Source organism: Brienomyrus brachyistius, chromosome 5 (genome assembly GCF_023856365.1).
Source record: "Brienomyrus brachyistius isolate T26 chromosome 5, BBRACH_0.4, whole genome shotgun sequence".
Classification (NCBI taxonomy): domain Eukaryota; kingdom Metazoa; phylum Chordata; class Actinopteri; order Osteoglossiformes; family Mormyridae; genus Brienomyrus; species Brienomyrus brachyistius.
Genome location: NC_064537.1, coordinates 22239999 through 22259843, shown reverse-complemented (window position 1 = coordinate 22259843; position 19845 = coordinate 22239999). Strand labels below are relative to the sequence as shown.

At 52.1% G+C, this 19845-nt stretch overlaps 1 protein-coding gene across 7 annotated transcripts in view; it reads right to left on the bottom strand.

Moving 5' to 3' along the window:
• Window positions 1–1547: 1547 nt before the first annotated feature.
• rbfox3a (RNA binding fox-1 homolog 3a) overlaps window positions 1548–19845 on the bottom strand; it is a 421773-nt gene continuing 403475 nt past the window's right edge. For 6 of the 7 annotated variants that reach the window (XM_049015628.1, XM_049015627.1, XM_049015625.1 and 3 more), the window contains 5 exons: window positions 17165–17297; window positions 16354–16393; window positions 11846–11910; window positions 10037–10115; window positions 3372–8030 (listed from right to left, as the gene is read on the bottom strand). In XM_049015628.1, coding sequence (XP_048871585.1) covers window positions 7986–8030; window positions 10037–10115; window positions 11846–11910; window positions 16354–16393; window positions 17165–17297 — 362 coding nt within the window. In that variant the 3' untranslated portion in view covers window positions 3372–7985. Of the gene's footprint in view, window positions 1721–3371; window positions 8031–10036; window positions 10116–11845; window positions 11911–16353; window positions 16394–17164; window positions 17298–19845 lie in introns of those variants that run through there. The other variant, XM_049015626.1, reaches the window with a different exon arrangement.

The following is a 19845-nucleotide window of genomic DNA, read 5'->3' as shown; positions in this document are numbered from 1 at the left end:
ATGTTATCAATACAATGTTTATATATAAGGATATCGCTAAAGTCAAGTTTGATATAAATAGAATGATAACAGATTCTAATAAAACTTTGTTTGCAACCCTTTGACGAAACTGGTGCCCATCGTACTTTATTTCACCTCCCAGGAGCCAAAAAGAGCCCATTTCTGAGATGGATGGGTGGAGCTTTGGTGGCAATCCAGATAACTTAAATTCCCTTCATTAGTAGCCCTCCCCCCCCCCCGACACTATGTACAAAAGTGGTTTACTACACAGCACATCCACCAGACAACAACACCACAACATGACGGTTTGGTAGCACTGGGTTCGGGAATCGCTGTGCCCAACACGATTCGACAGCACCTTGCCAACAGCCTGGGACGGCGGGTCAGGAGACAGCGGCTCTTTTCTGCATAGCTGTGCTCAACGTGTACTTCTCCTTTCAGGAGAGGGCTCCCCTAACAGGTCCCAGGATCCTGAACATTGTTGTGCCTGGATGGGGGTGAGTGCATCTGCAGGTCCTTCCCTCGAGAGCAGGGCCGCCTCCGAGGGTCCGGCCTTGTTTTTGCACCCCTCCCGTCTTGCAGTGACTGCCGTTAGCACCCCGGTGTCCTGTCCAGCCATTGCTATGACCAGCATGTGCTGATAAATGTCACCATTTTCTCAGCTCCTGTGATTTTTTGTTTTCTTTTTTTGCCGCTGCGAGAGCTCTGATCACACGCCTCGTTCCCGATCCTTAGGTTGGGGGGTGTCGTGCTTTTGTAGCTTCTGCACTTGTGCCCACTCTCCCATATCAAAGGCGGCTGCAGGAACAGGGGGCCTTTATCCCATCTGATTCTACAATAAGCACCCCCCCCCCACGCTGGCTGCCGGGGCCCACTCTGACCTCTCTGTCTCCCGGAAGGTCCGGAATATCTCTCTGAGGCTCGTATGAAGCGGACCTGCAGTACAGGTCCCAGGATAACGCAGCTCAAGTCGGTGGCCTGGCAGGAAGGCCAAAGACAGGAAGATCATCTCTAACCTCACTCCCCCTCCCTCAATGACCCCAATCAGAGGAAGGACCTGTGATGCCCCCCAACCAGGGATGAGCCGGTCTTGCCCCGCTGTGGTGTTTGCAAGCTGGGAATCGTGTCTGGCTGCACAGGGCCCCCCCTGCGTCCGGCGGCACACGGCGGGAGCAGAGGGGGCGCCCTCCCCTGCTCATCAGCACAACAAGCATTCTGACTGCGGCTCTTTATTTCCTTTTTAAAACATATTTATACATCCATACATATATATATTTATATATATATTTATATACACTTTACTTTTCTGAAATCATAAACTTAAAAAAGTTTATAAAAATAAAAAGTTTTATGGTGACTGACCGCTCCTCATCCAGGTGCTCGTCCTCGTTGTCCCTTCCACCCTGCAAGGCTGTCCCCGGCGAAGGCTACTCACTCCCTGCCCCCCTCCCCCCACCTCCAGCTAGCGTGGCGCTGTCTCCGCCACGTGCCGAGCTGCGTCCCGGTCGTCTGTCCCCTGCCAGCCTTGATAGAAGGGCTCCTTCCTATTTTGTTGTTTTTTTTTTTTTTGTGGATTTTTGGTGGATTTTTGTGTTTCTGTCGGTTTCTCAATGGTGTGTATTTTGTATGCTTTTCCCCGCTTCCTTCATCGCGGTTGTTTTCCATCTCGTTCGCTGATGTCCGCCGGGTACTTGATACGGTATTCTTTGTTTTTTATTTACTAAAACAGAAGAGAATAAGCAGACATTCGTAAATGAGAGCGCCGACACTGCGGATTCCCGCTTAGCATGAACAGGGGCATGGATGACAGGGGCGGCACACACATGTGGAGCAGGAGACAGGCTCGGGAAAACGAGAGCGACTCAACACACGGTGTTAAGGTGATATGAAGAGACTGGGGAGCAAGGCTCACTTGCACAGGAGGTATTCTGGGTAAAGAGGAGGAGCTGAAACCCAGCGTGCAGGAGCTGAGAGGGAGGGAGTGAGGCGCGTGTTGCCCAGACTCAGCCGTCATCCAGCCCTTCATATCGCTCTAGCCAAAGAGAGGCACAGCTTCCCGGTGCCCCTGTACCCGCAGACGCCCCCTATTGGGGAGAGTCGCATGGCACGGTGTGGACCTACAGCAGGAGGTAAACAGGTGCTGCACGGCTCGCCAATGACCTCACACTCCTCATCCCTGAGCAGAGCAAGCACGCTCCCTATGCTCCGGGGGGGGGGACTCCCTTCCTTCAGGAACATCACCTTGCCTTTTCAAGGCCGCTACACAAGCGGGACAGAGACGGCATGCCCCCCCTGCCTCACCTGGCACCCCCCCCCCCCACCCCCCCCCCCCCCCCCCCCCGGCCTCTGCCCGAGTGCAGCCCGCGCTGACAAACATATTAATCACTAAAGGCAAAAACTCCAAGAGAAGTTAATGGATTGAGAAGCCCTGTGCTGCAGCCCTGCCCCCCCCCCTCAACAGCCCCCCGCCCCCGCCTGCTGGAAAGCACGTTTCAGCACTACGGCGCTGCGCAGAGAGCATGCTGTTCTGTCAACGGTCGTCTCCGAAACAACTGCAAACAAAAATATATAAATAAAATAAGACATCAGGCAAATAAATCTATGAATAACATGGGAGAAGCAGCAGAGGATGATGCCTGGTTCTTTAAGGCAGGAAGTATATTCATTTTTGATGATAAACATTTTAAATTTCATATTTTCTTCACACTGACACATAAAACAATCATATATTGTATAGATACTTCATTTACAGAATATGTCGACATGAAATGGAAGATTCTGGTAAATCAAAAACTCTCCGTGAAGCTAGATAACACACAAATTAATATAAATATTTCTAGATGTTCCTCTTTTAAACATATCAGATAAACAGGAAATTAAAATACATTACACGCTATACATCTAACGTTTTTTTTCAGCAGTATACCAAATACACATTTAGGACCTTTAGAGGGATGAATAAATATAGATATAGATATAAAAGCCTACAGGATGTGTTCATACATATGTACATGGACAGGGAATAACTTTTTTGCTTGCTTTTTGTTTTTGTACAAATCCCTTGACAAAATATGACAGAATATATATATATATATATATATATATATAAAAAACAGGATGGTGGGTTAATGGCACCATTTTAAATGACTGCATGTCCTCAAAAGAGGAAAAAGTAGCTGATTTTCAAAGAAAAGCAGGATTAAAGTCATAAAATGAATAACCTACATGCAAGGTGTGCGTCAAGTTAATTAAAAAAAAATTCTTTTTGTTTTAATTCCTGCATTATAAGCTGAAAAGATTCCAGAGTCGTGTTCTGATTCGCGCCTGCGATGATGTTTTGAGGACACTGGCTTCACAGAGCCTGTGCTTTGGTGTGTGTGTCTGTGTGTGTGTGCTCCTATGCGCACGTCCGTGCGTGTGTGTGTGTATCACTGCCAGCGGGTTAAGAACACAAACCACATGGTGGCAGGAGGCCCACGACTCAGCTCTCCATTCCTTCTCCCCCGCCACACGACTGGGGAACATCGCCATAATCAAATCTGATGGCCCAGGACAGGACAGGACAGGACAAGACTTCATTAAAGAACCTCATCTTGCCGGACGGCGGCGAGCCTGATGGACTGTCTGTCTTGTCGTGGTTCTCTGGCATCAAGGGCAGGACGCCGTCACCCGAGTCTGTTGACACCTGAGGTGGGACAGCTAACTTGAGAGTGTCCTTCAGGCGCCGGAGGAAGAGCCTTCTGTTCTGTTCCCATGTATAAAGCCCAGCGCGGGTTGGTGTGGGGCCTTTATCGGCATGGCAACGCCGAGCCGTGACTGTCATTTGCTAGTATGAGAGTGAGGTGCCAGCAAGGCTGTGCAGAAAGACGCATCGCGCCCACCGGCAACCTGACGTGGGAACCTCTGCCGAAGGTTTCACAACTGCAGCTTTAAAACTTTTCAAGAAAGATTCTCTGCTGCAGCCCCCCTACCCCCAAAAAGCCAAAAACAAGGTGTGCAGCTCCCTCAGAACTCAGCTGGGGGAGGGGCCTACGTACCCATCGGCCAGGTGGTACCTCTGTTTAAACAGAAAGCACACGGCCATATAGGCCGAAAGCCCGAAGGAAGGCAACGCGGCCGAGGGTCACGGCGCGGGGAAAGGAGGAGAGAGAGATGCCGCCATTTTGTCCTGGAGCCCGGCCCATGGGGCCATCTCGCAAATGACGGCGTTAACAGAGCCAATTAAACTGGCAATCATTTAATGGCTCACGGACGCATCCGTGCTTGACGGGGGGTGGGGTGGGGGGGGGGGGGGAGAGGTTCTCTACGTTGCCTGGCAAGCTTCAACATTCATTTAGACATCCGCCTCCTCCAACCTTTCTCAGACTTCGTTCGCTTTCTGTCTGTGACGCGGGATTTATTTGGCTCGTTAGGAGTTTCCCTGCCGCAAAGATAAAAAGTAGGAAACGGAAGGGGAAGGGTGGTGAAGCCGATTACTCCTCTAAAGCGACAACGGCAAAAAGCAGCTGGACTGAAGATGAATTTATTTACCAAGAGCGTCTAGGATAAGGAGCATGTGGGTGGGGGCCGGGGTGCGGCTAAGGAGCAGACTTAAAGGGCCGGTGCCCCCCGCACAGCACCTGTGCCTCGGCTCCCACCTTTGTCCTTTTGGACTAACAGAGCTGTGCCCCCCCTTCTCTAATTTAGAATGAGATCATGCCTGCGAATCACTGGGGGAACAACAAAGGCCCCCCAAGTGCGCCGCTTGCTGTGATTCCAGCCGTGTTGCACTGCGGTGGCGGAAGAGGACACAGGGGCAGTCATTTAAAAAGGTGTGCGTCACTTTAAATGGAACAACGATTTAAACTCCTTTATGGTCAGAGAGCAGCTTTAATTCCTATTGGTTATTTAGACACAGTGTATACATACAATAATATAGCTCAACAACACATTTCACATAATTATAAGATCAGAAACACATACAAAGATGCCACCAATTTCTCCTCTTCAAAAAAGGTATAAACAGTGTGATTTAAAGCCTTTTTTTCTTAATAATATAAAAATGTATCCATGATGTAACCCTAATATTAATATATAAAAGGAGGAACATTTTTTAATCTAGACTTTTGTACTACATTTTTTTAAATCTAATGATAATGCTATAATCATTTAATAAGCTAATAAATATTATCTTTATTTTTAAACACCTTATACTATAATACACATACTGGTATGTCATGTTACGTCCTATAAATGTAACACCTTATAAAAATGGAACTAAATTGAAAAGCGAACACGTAAAGTGCCAAAATGAAAGCAGAAACAAACAGTAAAGGGGATATGAGGACAGGGGCTATTTACACGGGCTGGTCGGACACGTCCACACTGACCTGGGACCTGTACTCCACTGCCACTTAGCGGCTGGTTTTTACAGGCCGTGGATTTTTCTCAAATGCTGCCCTTTGCCCTGCTGTAGAAAAAGCTCCGATTTGGTCATTGACTAAGCTGGGATCAGATAACGGAATTAAAAAGCAGAAAGAGTCTATTCCAAATTTTTACTTAGTTATGGACATGTAAAGTGTGAAAGCTGCCAGTGTTTATCTCCACTGCAAATTGGTGCGCAGTCGAGTGGTAGGCTAAGAGTTGCATGCTGGCCGATGAGGGAGCTCACTGAGGACGGTGTGATCATGTGATCAGCCACTACCGAGGGTGTTTCACTGTGATGCCTGTGATAGCACACTGCACACTGCACACTGCCAATGTGGCCAGGCTCTAACACGATGGAGCATTATAAATGAATTTGCCTTGGAGACTACAGACGTGATTGGGGAGGTGTGTGTGTGTGCATGTGTGCATGTGTGTGCTGAAAATGCGGCCATGCATCACAGGAAAGGATGCGTGCATCTCCATAATGTCTGGGAATCCCGGAGTGCCGAGTGAATGCAGCAGAGCTGGGGAGGTAAGGCATCCCGGGCGAGTCGGGGGGCAGAGGAAACTGTAAGGGGGTGGGCTCCAGAGGACTGCCAAGGCCCAGAGGAGGAAGCAGATCAGGGCCCTCCTGAGTGGCCCCCCAGCCACCTGGCTGTCAACCAGACAGCACAAGTTCAATATCTCATCTTAAATCTTGCCCAAACGGGACAAGGAAGAGGGCAAAAAAACATTATGGGGCCCCCCATAGCAGTAGTGTGTCATTGGAAGAGTGCCGGGTGGATGTTGGGTCTGGCCGAGGCAGCGTTGAGCGGTTGCCTCCATGTCGCGTATCTGCTCTATCTTCAAATGAAATCAGTGCTTATTGACTGAACACTTTTATCTTTGATCTGTCAAGGAAATTGCCTCCCAGGCTGCTTTTCTTCCACCCCCTTAACTCCCCGGAATCGAGGGGGGCCCTGATTTATGCCCCTACCGGGAAGGGGTGCCTATCAAAGTGTTTCCGATGGTAAGGATCACACTGTGGAGGCTGTTGGCACGGCTGGTGGGGCATGTTGTGTGTGTGTGTGTGTGTGTGTGTGTCGGGGGGGCTGTTGTAGATTATCAGGAAAAGCTCTTTAAGACGTTAAGCACCAAAAGCGAAGTGGGCTGGGAGCATCTGGGTTTTCCATCACTTGTTTTTCCACACTGTCATCAGATTTTATGCGGGATGGAGGGCGTCTCTCCCACCAGAGAGGGCGCCCTGATGAATGCGGCCTGATAAAGATCGATCGGTCTCTGTGACAGCGGCTCGGCAGCCCCTCGCACCTGCAGCTCTCCTGCGGAAGCCCCATATCTCTCTCATGGTTATTGCCATTTCAAAGGCTGCTCCCCTCCACCCCAAGGTAATAACATTCAGGAGATTCCTTCCGCCTTTTCGGTGAATCATGGAGATAATGTAGAGGACTGGTCATTATTAACATCTTAACCCGCTAAATGCAGGTAGACTGACTCAACGAAAGCATCTCGACGTCTTGCAGATGTTGACTGCAGGAACATAAATATGAGTGGTGACTCCTGCTTCTTGGGGAGACTCAGAGCAGGGTATGAATCTCTTAAAGCCGGCGGGTGGTAATGTGATACATGCTTCCTCCGGGTGGCCAGTGCAATCGCATTAGGCCAGCAGATCACCGGTTTCACTAGAACCTCACACAGCCTGTCACCAGATAGCAATAGCACCTGTGTTCCAATACAATTCGCTTTCCAAACTGAAGTATACCCTCTAAGCGCATGGCCAGGACCAATGAGCTACACAACCACTTATAGCCCCTCCCCTGACCACTCCCACCCCGGAACACTTGATTCTGTGTCACGGGTGCTTTCTCAACAAGCATGCGCAGGGGGTCAAAGCACCAGGTAGGTGGCCACTATGACTTGCATTGACCACATTCAGCCAGCAGAGGGTGAGGCTGAGTGAATGAAGAATGGGTTGGGTTGGTGTGGCCTACAAGACGCTCCGCAATGAAGCGCAATGAAGATTGATGTTAGGGCTCATCTCCTCAGCGACAGCCTTCCCCCTCCCAGGTACGACCTCATTTTACCCACCCTCACACACATTGGTTTAAATTTTAAAACTTGTTGACTGACAAAATTTTTGATATATCTGTGTGTGCTCCACGTAAATTCTCCATCAATAGTCCTTTGTTAGGCATCAATAAGGTTGCCCTCTCATCATTACTATCACAGTACAATACAATGCCTTTCTGACACAGCCCCACCTCCCAATCCCTCCCCCCCCCCCCCCACGGATTTCCCCACTTTCAGCACAGAAACAAACCCAGGATACACATTATATACAGACGGGTACATTACAACAGAAACCAAAAAAAAATAATAAATTGTAACATTCTATAAAATAATGACACAGTGAGATAGCGACAGTTAGGATACTCTTCAAATGTAACATCATCTTGAGATGAATAGGAGAGGGCCAGCACTGTGACCTGGAAGCTTTGTGATTGATTTAGTTTTCCACGAAGAAGTAGGTGTTTGTTTGTTTGTTTGTTTGTTTGTTTGTTGGGGGCAATGTTTCCCTCTCTTTAGTAGGGAGTGAAGCGACTGTACCCTCCTCTGTATAGGCTAGCCTGTAACATCAAAGATGAAAAAAAAGTTCCAATCAGTATAGAAGCAGCTTGTTTGTTGGTTATTTTTTTTTTTCCAAAAATTTCTTCCCTTTTTTGCGCCTAGGGCTCTGAGAGAAGGCCGGACTGAGGGAGAGGTCTGCGTCACGTACCACTCGTGGCAGGACAAATATCTAGCGGTGTGTATTTGGGGGGGGGGGGGGGGGGGGGGTCAGGCCTGTTTGGTAGTGACAAACTTGACTTTAAGTCTGCAGGCGACGTCAACCAAATACATCCATTCAATCCAGCAACTGAGGGAGAGACATATTAGATTCTGCACTGCACTCCATAGGGTGCTTCGTATTAAGAGTTCAGATGCCCATTTTAGCATCAGCGCTTCGGCTTCAGCATCCGACTCCGGGCAGCACCAAAGGGGGGGGGAGCTGCACCTCTGCCTGGCTCTGCTTACCCACAGTGAACAAATGTACATCATGCTCTACTAAGCCGCACCACTGTTTCGCCTGCCTTAAAGGGCTAAACCCCTGGATCTTCAAAGACTAACCCCCACTCCTTTTTTGAGATGGGGGGGGGGGGGGGGGCTCTCCCTTATGCAAAACTTTTCATAAACGTAGCATAAATTTGCAATTTTAGCACGTTGGAGATCTGCAAGAAGAGTTTTGTGCAACCTCTGAGGAACTCATTACTGAATGGCTTTTAAGGCGGAAGCCTGACTCGTTCCTCAGGAGGTGCTAATCAAATATGATTAAATAATTAAAGCTGAAGCGTTGGCAGGTTCGTCAGGCAGACAGTTCGGCTTCACCGTGCACCTTTAAGCTGTTTATGCACTACCAAAACACCTTCCTGGCCACACCCCCTCCCTCCTATCCCACCCAACCCCAAATTTAAAGAGTGTAGGAGAGGGAACAGGTTGGGCCCGTCTAAGAGAATGGGGTGACGAGGAAACTGCAGTGGGAAGAAAGGGAAGAAATTTTGAAAAAAAAAGAAAAATTATACAGAAAAAAAACTTCAGCAACACAAGCCACAGTTTTAATTAAGTAAATGAAGAGGAAAAAAATGTCTTAATTAATGAAAGCTTTTAGCTAGCAGCTGCACCGGGGAATTGTACGGTTTTAAAAATCACACGCATGTCGGCTTGGTAAATTCGAGTCATTTGTCTAAAGCAGAGCGCTCGTCCGATAAACCTCGTGGGCAGGGGAGGTGGGTACGATGCAGTCTCTCTCCTCCTTTTCTGTTTATTTTTTATCTCTCTTTCTGTACTCTCCCACGGCACGCTGCGGAACGCCCTTGATGGCCGCTAATCTTTCCGGAAAAGTGCTGGAGTCCCTACCCACGGCCACAGAGTAAAATGGACCGTAGGGGTTTCCTGTATTTTTGGGGCGCCCTAAATTTTCTTTGAGGGTTTTTTTCATCTTTGATGTTAGCTGCAAAAGCTAGCTAAAAACAAACATTAACGCTCGACTGCATCCCTGAAAAATTTGAAATCGATTGCAAATGGGGGGGGGGGGGGGGGGGGAGAGGGGAGGGTAGGTTTTGGGGGTGGGGTTAAAAAAAGGGACGTGAGACATTTGGCCCCAAGGGGAAGGGGAGCCATGGGACCCCTCCTCTCAATTACGGAAGTGGTCACAGCTTGGACTCAAAGGTCTCACGTCAGCACGCCACGGCTTGCGGTCACCTGACAAAGTTCCGGAACATTCTGAGACATTTCCCGGTGTATGGCAATGATTCCTCTGACAGCTAAAATTCAGGCCTGCATAGTGCTGCTGGAAATGAGCTAACAGGCGATAACAGAAATGGATTCTTGGTAATAAATACCCTGTAACTGTGAGTGCATGCAGAGTGTACCAGCTCCCTGCTAACTCACACTCATCAGTATATCCACCCTGCGTCCAGCAGGTGGCACTAAGCGACACCCCATGGAGGATCCCGGCATGCCGGGGCCTTTTGTGTAAAAATGGGGGGTGCCGGTTAATTTTGGACTTTCCAGAGGATGGGAGGATGCATGAACTCACCATAGTGCCCACGCTGTATGTGGCCGCTGGTCCGATCGTATGGTGGTACGGGTCTGCCGTTGCATAGACTCTGCCGTAGCTATGGGAGAGAGAGCGGGACACAGGCATCAGGGCGAGTGGCGGCCCCTCCGCCCACACCCCCCAGCTCTGCGCCAGTGTCAGACCCCGGGTCCATAACACCGTATCGATTTTCGCTCTGCTGCTTTTGTGTATGTGCTGCTGTTTTCTTCCAGGAGAAGATGTCACTGTGTCAAAGTTTCCAGCTGACTTTTTCAAGGTTAGTCTGAGTTTGTCTGGTGTTACACACACACACACACACACACACACACACACACTCCACCCCCTTACACTTAGAGGTGTTTATATTGTGGTGGGATGTGGTGAAGGTGGAGCGCCTCGCACTGCGGGTGTGTGTGTGCGCTGGAGGGTTACGACCGGGTGATGCCACTGTGTGGGGCCTCCCCATGGTCCACGCCCCCCCCCACTCGCCTCTTGTTCACCCCCGCTGTGCTGTGGGTTAACTCCCAGCCTTTTCATTGTCGTTGGTTCGGAACTAATCCCCCCAATTTCCTTCTGCGGGGGGCACGCCGCCTTATATATTTATTTACTAGACTTGCCTTATTCATTTATTTACTCTCTTTCTCCAAACACATGCTTGCAAATGAGGGTCTGTGGGGAGCAGATAAGAGTCTCCCAGCCAAGGAGCGAGGGCACCGAATCAACGAGGGGAAAGAAGAGGAACAGGGAGAAGTGTGGGGGTGTGGTGCCAAGGGGGGGCAGGGCTGGAATTATTTTTCAAAAGTTGGCCCGGGCATGGTTATTACACATGGCCAAAATATCAAACTTACCCTTGTTTTGTCATCAGGGATTAAAATATCAAAGGTCAGGTCTGGTGCGTGAAATTGGAAAGGGGGGCTGGGGGTTTCTCTGGGGGGCGGGGGTGGTTACATCGAGGATTAGTCTCTTTGGTGACTACCAGACTTCCCCCCCCCCAGCCCCCCAAAGGTCGGGAAGGTTCACCGGCTGTGAGTTTTGAGGAGACCGAATTTTAGACCTGAGCTTGCCAGTGGACTCCAGGTCACTCCTACCGTTTCACTCACCAGCTCACTCTTCCCTGCCCTCCCCCTCTCCTCTCCTCTCCTCTCCTCTCCACTCATCCCCCCTCTATTCCACCCAGGGAAACAGCTTTTCTCTTACACATTTATTCAACAGCTACGCCTTTTAACCACCATCCAAAGAACCCCAACAGAATAACAAATAAATAAATAAATAAAAGAAAAAAATATATTAAAAAAATAAAAAAAAGGGACAGAATAATGCAGCTGTCCAATTGCAGCGGCCGCCCATCTCCGCTCCTCATAATTTGAGCTGCCTCCAGTTCTGATAAATCTCACATTATCTGGGGTGTTCAGGCGCCCAGGCAGGGCGTACGTTATCACAAGTGACACGCTCAATCTCTCCCAGATTAGATTACCGGCCACCCTGATCCAGCCTGACAGGGCCCTCCACGGGCTGGATAAATCACTGACAGCTCCCCAGTCGGCAGCACCAGGGACACCTGGCCTCACTATGGCTTTTTGGCGATCTGGCTGCAGGCTGCTGACCGGCGTGTGCTTGGTACTCCAGCCTATCGATAGCCGACGGCTTGCAAGCTCGTATGTGGCCATTTCTCCTCTGTTTTATTTTCCCTCATTCGCCTCAGAGAACATGGGTGATGTCTTTTGTTCCTGCCCTGAGTTAAAATCTGTCACTTTTTCCTCAATGGCAGGGCCACCCAGAAGGGGGCGCTGTGGCCAGACGATCTCTTACCTGTCGCTGTAAGCTGCTGCGGCTGCGGCTGGTGGCTGGGCATATCTATACGCTGCGTAGCCCCCCTGTGGATGACACTGAGCGTTAGACACATCGGGCAAACAAAGACCCCCCACCAACTATGCTGCACCCCGGGACACCTGTGTTACCCCATAGCTGCGTCTACTGGGGTCACGCAGATCTATTACTGTTAAAATTACTGCTAATATTTAATTAACAAATGGTACAGTAACTCATGCTGTCATCTCTAAATTGCCTGTGATGTATGATTGTGAGTGTGTGTGTGTGAGTGAACTGGCATCCCATCCAGAGTACTCCCCTGCCTTGTACCCTGTGCGGCCTGGGATAGGCTCCAGGCCCTCCTGGAAACCTGTACTGGATAAGCAGCTGGAAGATGGATGTGTGGTTCACACAGCAGCAGAGCACCATCCAGGACAGAAATTGGCCTCATGGAGGCGGGCGTGTGTCCTTATCTCCCACACTACCTGCGGCCCCCAAACACTCTCCCTAATGCTGTATCTCATCACAGCAGCAGCCTGTGGCTCTCACAGCCAAAACCGTGTGTATTTTTACTTCTTCTCTACTCCCACCTGGTCCAAACATCTGAACAAACCTTGACATGCGCCTCCAGCTCAGGTCGTATACGGGTGAAGCTGCGAAAAGCGCCGCATGTCTCTACAGCGCCGGAGCGGCATTAGCTAATTACGAGTTGCAGCGTGCAGCCGGATAGCTAGGGCTGGCCGCTCACGCTACAATACAGGGAAAATGTAACGTGATAAAAACAAAGCTCCCCTTGCCGGCACGTAGTATCGCAAAGAGCCTCGGCTGGTAATGAGTGGTGCTGTGAAAAGCCCATTGTGCTAGAGAGGCAGTGTCGTGCAGCACAATGGGAACACAGGGTGTCACCATGCAGGAGACACCATGCTGCCCCTGCAGGCCGCCGCCGATATCACGCTCCTTTTAGCGCGCGGACTTGTTCAGAGCAAAACCTCTAAGAGCAGTTTAATATGCATCTTCCAGGATAGGAAGATGGGACTGTTCTGAAAATGAGGAGGGGGAGTGGCTGCATTCACTAGCCCCCCTCCCCTTCCCAGCAACCCTTTCCTTGAGGCACCATGGTAATTAACAAGATTTTAATTAATGTGCCAGCATTGAGTGAGGGGCCCCTGGCACCCAGGCACAGGGGGACATTTTAATGTGTGGGGGACTGACATTGTATTTTACGGGCAGAGGAGCCACCGAGGGGTAGTGGATGACCATTGGCCAGCAGAGGGCGCCCTGGAGCAACAGCAGATTCGCTGCGGCACTTCCCACGTGAGCCCAAGGTGCGACGAGGCGGAAGCCGTCCCAAATTTGGAATTCGCCTCGGGAGGTGACAACGGTGCGCTCCATTACTGCTGGTGGCACTTGCTGTACCCTACCCCAGGGGCCGCAGAGGTTTGTTTACTCATTCTTCCCCAGTAGGAGTGAGAAAGAGCACGGGGAGCGACTCTTGCTTCGCGGCGGCGGCGTGATTTGTTGCTCCCCTTATGGCCGGCGCGGGTGCCCTCCGCGGCCTTCTGCAGGTAATGAAGGGACACATCCATCTGTTTTGAGGCACTGGATCGATGCTCCGGCATGGAGCTGGGGCAGAATGGCCGGCGGCCGCTGTGAGAGCCCTGAGATGGCCCCCTCTGCACCCGTGTGCCTCCCCGTGGGGGGAGGAGCTTCCTGAGAGAGGCCGCGGGAGATGTGGTGCAGCCGACGGCTGACAATTCACCCGAGCGGCTAAGTGACATGACTGCAGTTGGATTCAGTGACACCTACAGCTCATCCCAGCTGTGTGCTGAACCCGCGGCCAGCAGCTCAGCTCAAGGTCCCTGGAAGCTCTGGCCGCCACTGCGACCCCGCGATCCCGCTCGTTTGCCCGGCTCAGCCCGGTCTTTGTCCGAGACACGCTGATGTAAGGAGAAGCAGCTTTTGCCGCTTAGCCGCGGTCAGCTGACCGCCTAATACCTCCTGACAGACTGTCGGAAACAATGCCACTTTAACGAAGGCCGGGGGGGGGGGAGGTGTCCGGGGAACGGCAGAGGTGGATCACATGAGCGGGGGAGATAAATCGGCGGGGCTCTGCGCAGGGGAATCAGGCAGGACGGGGCAATAGGCCCGCGCACTCGGATAAGACCGAGGACAAAGCGGTCGGGAGGGGATGCCAGTCATTCGCATGCGGCGATTTGGCAGTGCAACAGGATATCTCAATGTGCACTCGGACTGGGCGGGGCGGCAGATGGGCCCAGGGCCAGGGCTGATGGCGAGGGGCGACACGCTGGGGGGGGGGGGGGGGTGTGGTGGTAACGATTGAAAGGCTGAGGGATGGACCGTCCGGTTCCTGGCCACTCAGAACTCAGAACCTACCAGCAGTCTCATAAGGAGACACCAGAGGGCGCTGTACTCCCTGTTGTTTCCCGGCTCCGCCCCTGGAGCAATACCTATGCCGGTTTCTCAGTCCAACTCAACTCTTAATTAATGAGATGTGATGAAGCTATAGATACAATGAATCATGTCACCTTTTTATTTAAAAAATATTCTAACCGATTCAAATTCAGAAAAACTGAATATGTTAGGTGAAGAATTGGTTTAATTTTCAGATTGTGATGAATTGTTCTTAGGAATAATTGCAGAGATGATCAAAATTACTAAATGTTTATACATATGAATCTGTAACTGCCCCATAAAGCTATTAATACAGATTAAATTATTAATACATTTTTATACAATGAAAGATCACATTTAAAATTTATAACAATTAACCAGTGGACTGATTACTATAATCTGTTTTATTAAAATTACACAACCAAATCAACTAAAGAGAAGATATTTTACTAACATCAAGAAAAGTTACATATGTTTGCAACATATCCAATTAATATCAATAAGGCTTAATTATGAGCTGAGCTGGCTTGGCAGCCAATAATTCTGGGAAATGCTGTTCTTTACCATTTGACCCTGCGTGGCCCCGTGTTTGGCTTTGGGAGCCCTTGGTGTGGCCCCATGAATGGCCTTTGGGGACCTAATGTGTGAATTTCAGGGGTCCTGGGCGTAGCCGAGTGTGTGGCCATTGGTGGCCTTGGCTGTAGTCATGTGTTTGCCTTTGTGGGCCTTGGGCGTAGACTCATGTTTGGCCTTTGGGGGCCTTGGGCGTAGACTCGTGTTTGGCCTTTGCGGGCCTTGGGCGTAGCCGCTTGTTTGGCCTTTGTGGGCCTTGGGCGTAGCCGCATGTTTGGCCTTTGGTGGCCTTGGGTGTAGTCATGTGTTTGGCCTTTGGTGGCCTTGGGTGTTGCCGCGTGTGTGGCCTTTGGGGGCCTTGGGCGTAGCCGCTTGTTTGGCCTTTGTGGGCCTTGGGCGTAGCCGCTTGTTTGGCCTTTGTGGGCCTTGGGCGTAGCCGCTTGTTTGGCCTTTGTGGGCCTTGGGCGTAGCCGCATGTTTGGCCTTTGGTGGCCTTGGGTGTTGCCGCGTGTGTGGCCTTTGGTGGCCTTGGGTGTTGCCGCATGTTTGGCCTTTGGGGGCCTTGGGCGTAGCCGCGTGTGTGGCCTTTGGGGGCTTTGGGCGTAGCCGCGTGTTTGGCCATTGGTGGCCTTGGCTGTAGTCATGTGTTTGCCTTTGTGGGCCTTGGGCTTAGACTCATGTTTGGCCTATGCGGGCCTTGGGCGTAGCCACATGTTTGGCCTTTGGTGGCCTTGGGTGTTGCCGCGTGTGTGGTCTTTGGGGGCCTTGGGCGTAGCCGCGTGTGTGGCCTTTGTGGGCCTTGGGTGTAGCCGTGTGTGTGGTCATTAGTGGCCTTGGGTGTAGCCGCGTGTGTGACCTTTGCGGCCCTTGGGCGTAGCCGCGTGTTTGACCTTTGCGGGCCTTGGGCGTAGCCACGGGTGTGACCTTTGCGGGCCTTGGGCGTAGCCACGTGTGTGACCTTTGCGGGCCTTGGGCGTAGCCACGGGTGTGACCTTTGCGGGCCTTGGGCGTAGCCACGTGTGTGACCTTTGCGGGCCTTGGGCGTAGCCACGGGTGTGACCTTTGCGGGCCTTGGGCGTAGCCACGGGTGTGACCTTTGCGGGCCCCACACTGCCCCCTGACACAGGGCTAGTGCAGCTGTGCCTGTATGTGTTCTCACGGGCGGGCTGCTGTTTGCTTCCCAAGGTCAGCCAGCAGGGCGGTGGGACACCCTCTCCTGCAGGTGCCCGGTGTGGGGTATAAACAGGAGAGGTTGTGTGGGCTGCGGTGTGATGGGAATGTAGGGCCAGTCGTGCTCTCCTAATTCTGGGAGGAGGCCTTCGGTGACTCGGCCTTCAGGTTGGCCTGTGTGCCAAGGTGTGACATCACACGGATATGGCACTGTGCTGGCGCTCGTGAGGGTGTTTAAATTCCACTGCTGAGGTTCCTGGCAGGGTACCGCAGAACCCGATCGACGCAGGCCCGGCAAGACATGTGGGGGGAGGGAATTGCGGGACAAAGACGAGGAAGTGACCTATACTTACGTAAATCTCAGCGCCGTAAAACCCATCCTGGTACACCACCCTGCGGACAGAAGAGGGGAGGCGGTAAGCACTGGATGGGCCACACCACACATGCGCTCCCAACGGCCGGGTACATACATGTGACGATGGTGCGGGGGTGGGCGGCCATCACGGCAAAATAAAGAATGACACATCAGAAAGAAAAATACGGTGATTTCGGAATCAAAGAGCAATTTTCTGCTCTATTAGAAGGTGGCGTGCGTTTGGCGATCGCCTCCGCTCCGTCACGGAGCCCGGCAAGCGCGTCACGTGACCGTGGCAGATAAATCATCCTGCTGAGAGGGAGCCGGCGACTCGGTAATCGGAACCCCCCCCCCCCCCCCGTCTCACCCCCCCACCATCCCTGGGACTGTGGCGCAGTGCTCTGAAAAGCAGACTCCACTGCTCATTTAATAGCCGATACCCGATGCGATGACGCCCCCCCCACTGGCTTCTTGAGCCCCTCCCCCCCACCCCATTACCAGCGTTGCCTGTTAGAGCCCGGCCATTTGCCGGGGGAGGGGGGCAGCTGTGTCGATATTACCTGCGGGCAGCCAGCTGCTCCCAAGGTGGCGCCTGTTGGCACAGTGCCCCTGCAGATATGGCAGCGCCTGAGTGTGCGGGGGCTCCCTGATATGCAGGTGTGTCGAAAATAAATATAATGTTTCTTGGGAGGGGGGTGGGTTTACAGGACAAAGAATCAACAGAATTATGGAGATATGAGTGTAACTGCACCGCTGTGTTTACCCCCCCCCCCCATGCAATCCCAAGGGCCCAGGACATGGATACTCACGCTCCGTAGGCTGGGATGGGCGGAGGTGGGGGGGCGGCACGGAACGTATTGTAGACAGCGCGTCCCCGGCCTCTCAAATGGGCACCTCGGTATGCCACTGTGGCCCCCGCGGCCGGGTACGGGAAGCCGGTAACTGCGGGGGGGTGAGAGAAGGGAGTCAGCAGAGGGCACACACATAGAACAGACTCAACAGCACCCCCCAGAGGATCCCCCAGCCTCCAATCTGTCATCACGTGACCAACGAATACATATCACCCAGAGAGCTGTGGAGCCCCAACCAAATGGACGGCATGCAAACGAGCGTTTCAGCAACACATGGGAAGAGACCGGGGTGAGGATAGCTGTTCTATGCCAGGGAACTTTTTCTTCTTTTGGGAAACCTTGAGAGGTGCCGTGCGGTTTGGACGCGGTCCCACCATGGCCGTGTGCGAGCGGACGGGAAGGTGGGAGGCCGCCGTCGGTGAGAGAGACGCTGTTCTGGCGAGGAGGCGGGTGAGCAGATGGGCTGCATTGTTGTAGCAGCAGTCTCTGCCCCATGTGATCCTTCATCTCACCCAGGGACCTCCCCACCTCTCCCAGCCAATCGTGGCTCCTGGTGCCGCCCCCTCCCCCACAACCCCCCGTCGGCGGACGGCTCAGGGTCAGCGCTTCCGAACGAGACGGCCGCCCCGGGAATCTCAAGTTCACCCTCGAGTCAACTCAGACGGCTGGGTCTTAATTACCCACAATGCCCATGGAGCATCCAGGTATTTTTCTGCTTTGAACCTGACGGTGTCTCAGAGACGATCTTCTGAACCTACTGGGTAAGAAGATTCCTTCAATTATTCATGGAAACCCGACGAGGCGGGTCAGGCTGCACGTACTCCTTCACTTATTCATTTGTTATTTTACTCTTTTATCAGGAGCGTTCTTCATTAAATTCACTATCTCTTCTGAGGCAGTGGGGTGGTGGACCTCCACCTTCTAAGAGGAGGTAAAGTCAGGGAGACCCTCTCACACACACACACACACGCACACACATCTCGACGGCTGTGTGAAACTTGCTGCCCGTCTCCCCGGAAGCCAGCGAGAGTCATCCCCCCCACCTGCCTGCCTGCCGCGTGAGACCCCCCTAGCCAAGGCCTCCCCGCTTTAATAAACCTGACAAGGAGACAGATTTGTGGCGCTTTTAAGCGCAGACGCGTGGGTTAACGCCCTGAGCCGTTAACACTCGGGCTCTCCATCAGGGCCGCCGCCGTGCACAGACGGCACCTCCGATCTGCAGCTAGGCAGCCATGTTTGATGGAGATAACAAGGGATACACTCCTCTGTCTGAAGGAGCAGTGATGGGGCCGTGGGCTCACTGGCGCCCCCTCTCGAAGGCTCACACGTGGGTCTAATCTCATAATGAGCGTGTGCCCCATAAAGGCACGCCGATTCAATAATAACCTATAAATCAAACGCAGCGAGACACTTTCCGATGCCTGTAAAAGCCAGAAAGGCGACACCCTGAGACATAAATTCCTCACCGCAGTAAAATAGGGTGACGGTTATTTTTACTGAGCCGAAGAAGCCGGGTAAAAGTGGGCCGGGCTGAGGTGACAGTGGTGGCTCAGTTAAACTGCGGCCCACCCTGTAAACAGCACCATTCCTGAAGTGCATGGGGGGGGGGACTGCAGCGTCCCCACGCGACACAGCAACGCTCTTATGCCACCACAGAAGCAATTATGATCTCGGCACAGCAGGGTGCCCCCCTCGCCCCAAATTACCGCCCGATTTTCCGGCAGGCTGCCCTCTCTGTCAGCCGCGTAGAGATCTGGGGACGAGCACTTAAACCGGGCAGCAGGACACAGAGGGGCAGATTAATCTAATCAAGGGACGGCTGTTTAATTATCCACCTAAAATGAGCCTCCAACAATTAACAGAGCTACACGCATTAAGGCTGCGATTAGTCTTTTAAAATTTTTGCCACGCTTTTCAGGAAAAATAATCACGTTTCGGCGATTCCCCAAGAAGTTGTGTCTTTTTCAGACTCCTGGTCGAGGTCACTCTGGCTAGTTCAGCGTGGGGCGAGTTTGCCAGTCACATGGGTGTGCCAGTCACATGGGTGTGCCAGTCACATGGGTGTGCCAGTCACATGGGCAGGCCAGTCACATGGGCAAGCCAGTCACATGGGTGTGCCAGTCACATGGGTGTGCCAGTCACATGGGCAGGCCAGTCACATGGGCAAGCCAGTCACATGGGCGTGCCAGTCACATGGGCAAGCCAGTCACATGGGCAAGCCAATCACATGGGTGTGCCAGTCACATGGGCAAGCCAGTCACATGGGCGTGCCAGTCACATGGGCAAGCCAGTCACATGGGCAAGCCAATCACATGGGTGTGCCAGTCACATGGGCAAGCCAGTCACAGACAGCCCCTTATGGTGGCCCCTCCAGGTCCAGTGGGGCTCAGTTACAAAACTGTAACTTCCCCTGAAATCTGTGGACTGGCCGAAGACCCCCCGGGGGTCAGGGTGTGCCAAAGAACTTCAGTGCTTCTTGGAGTTGAACAAATGTCATCTCCATGGGACTCGCCAATCTTTTCAGCATATATTTATAAAGCATTACTATTTTTACACCCCCACCCAGCACGGCCCCCCGCCCCACCCCCGTTACCACTGCTGCTTTGCATTTTAATCTGATTTGCTGTGTTCTGTTCTAC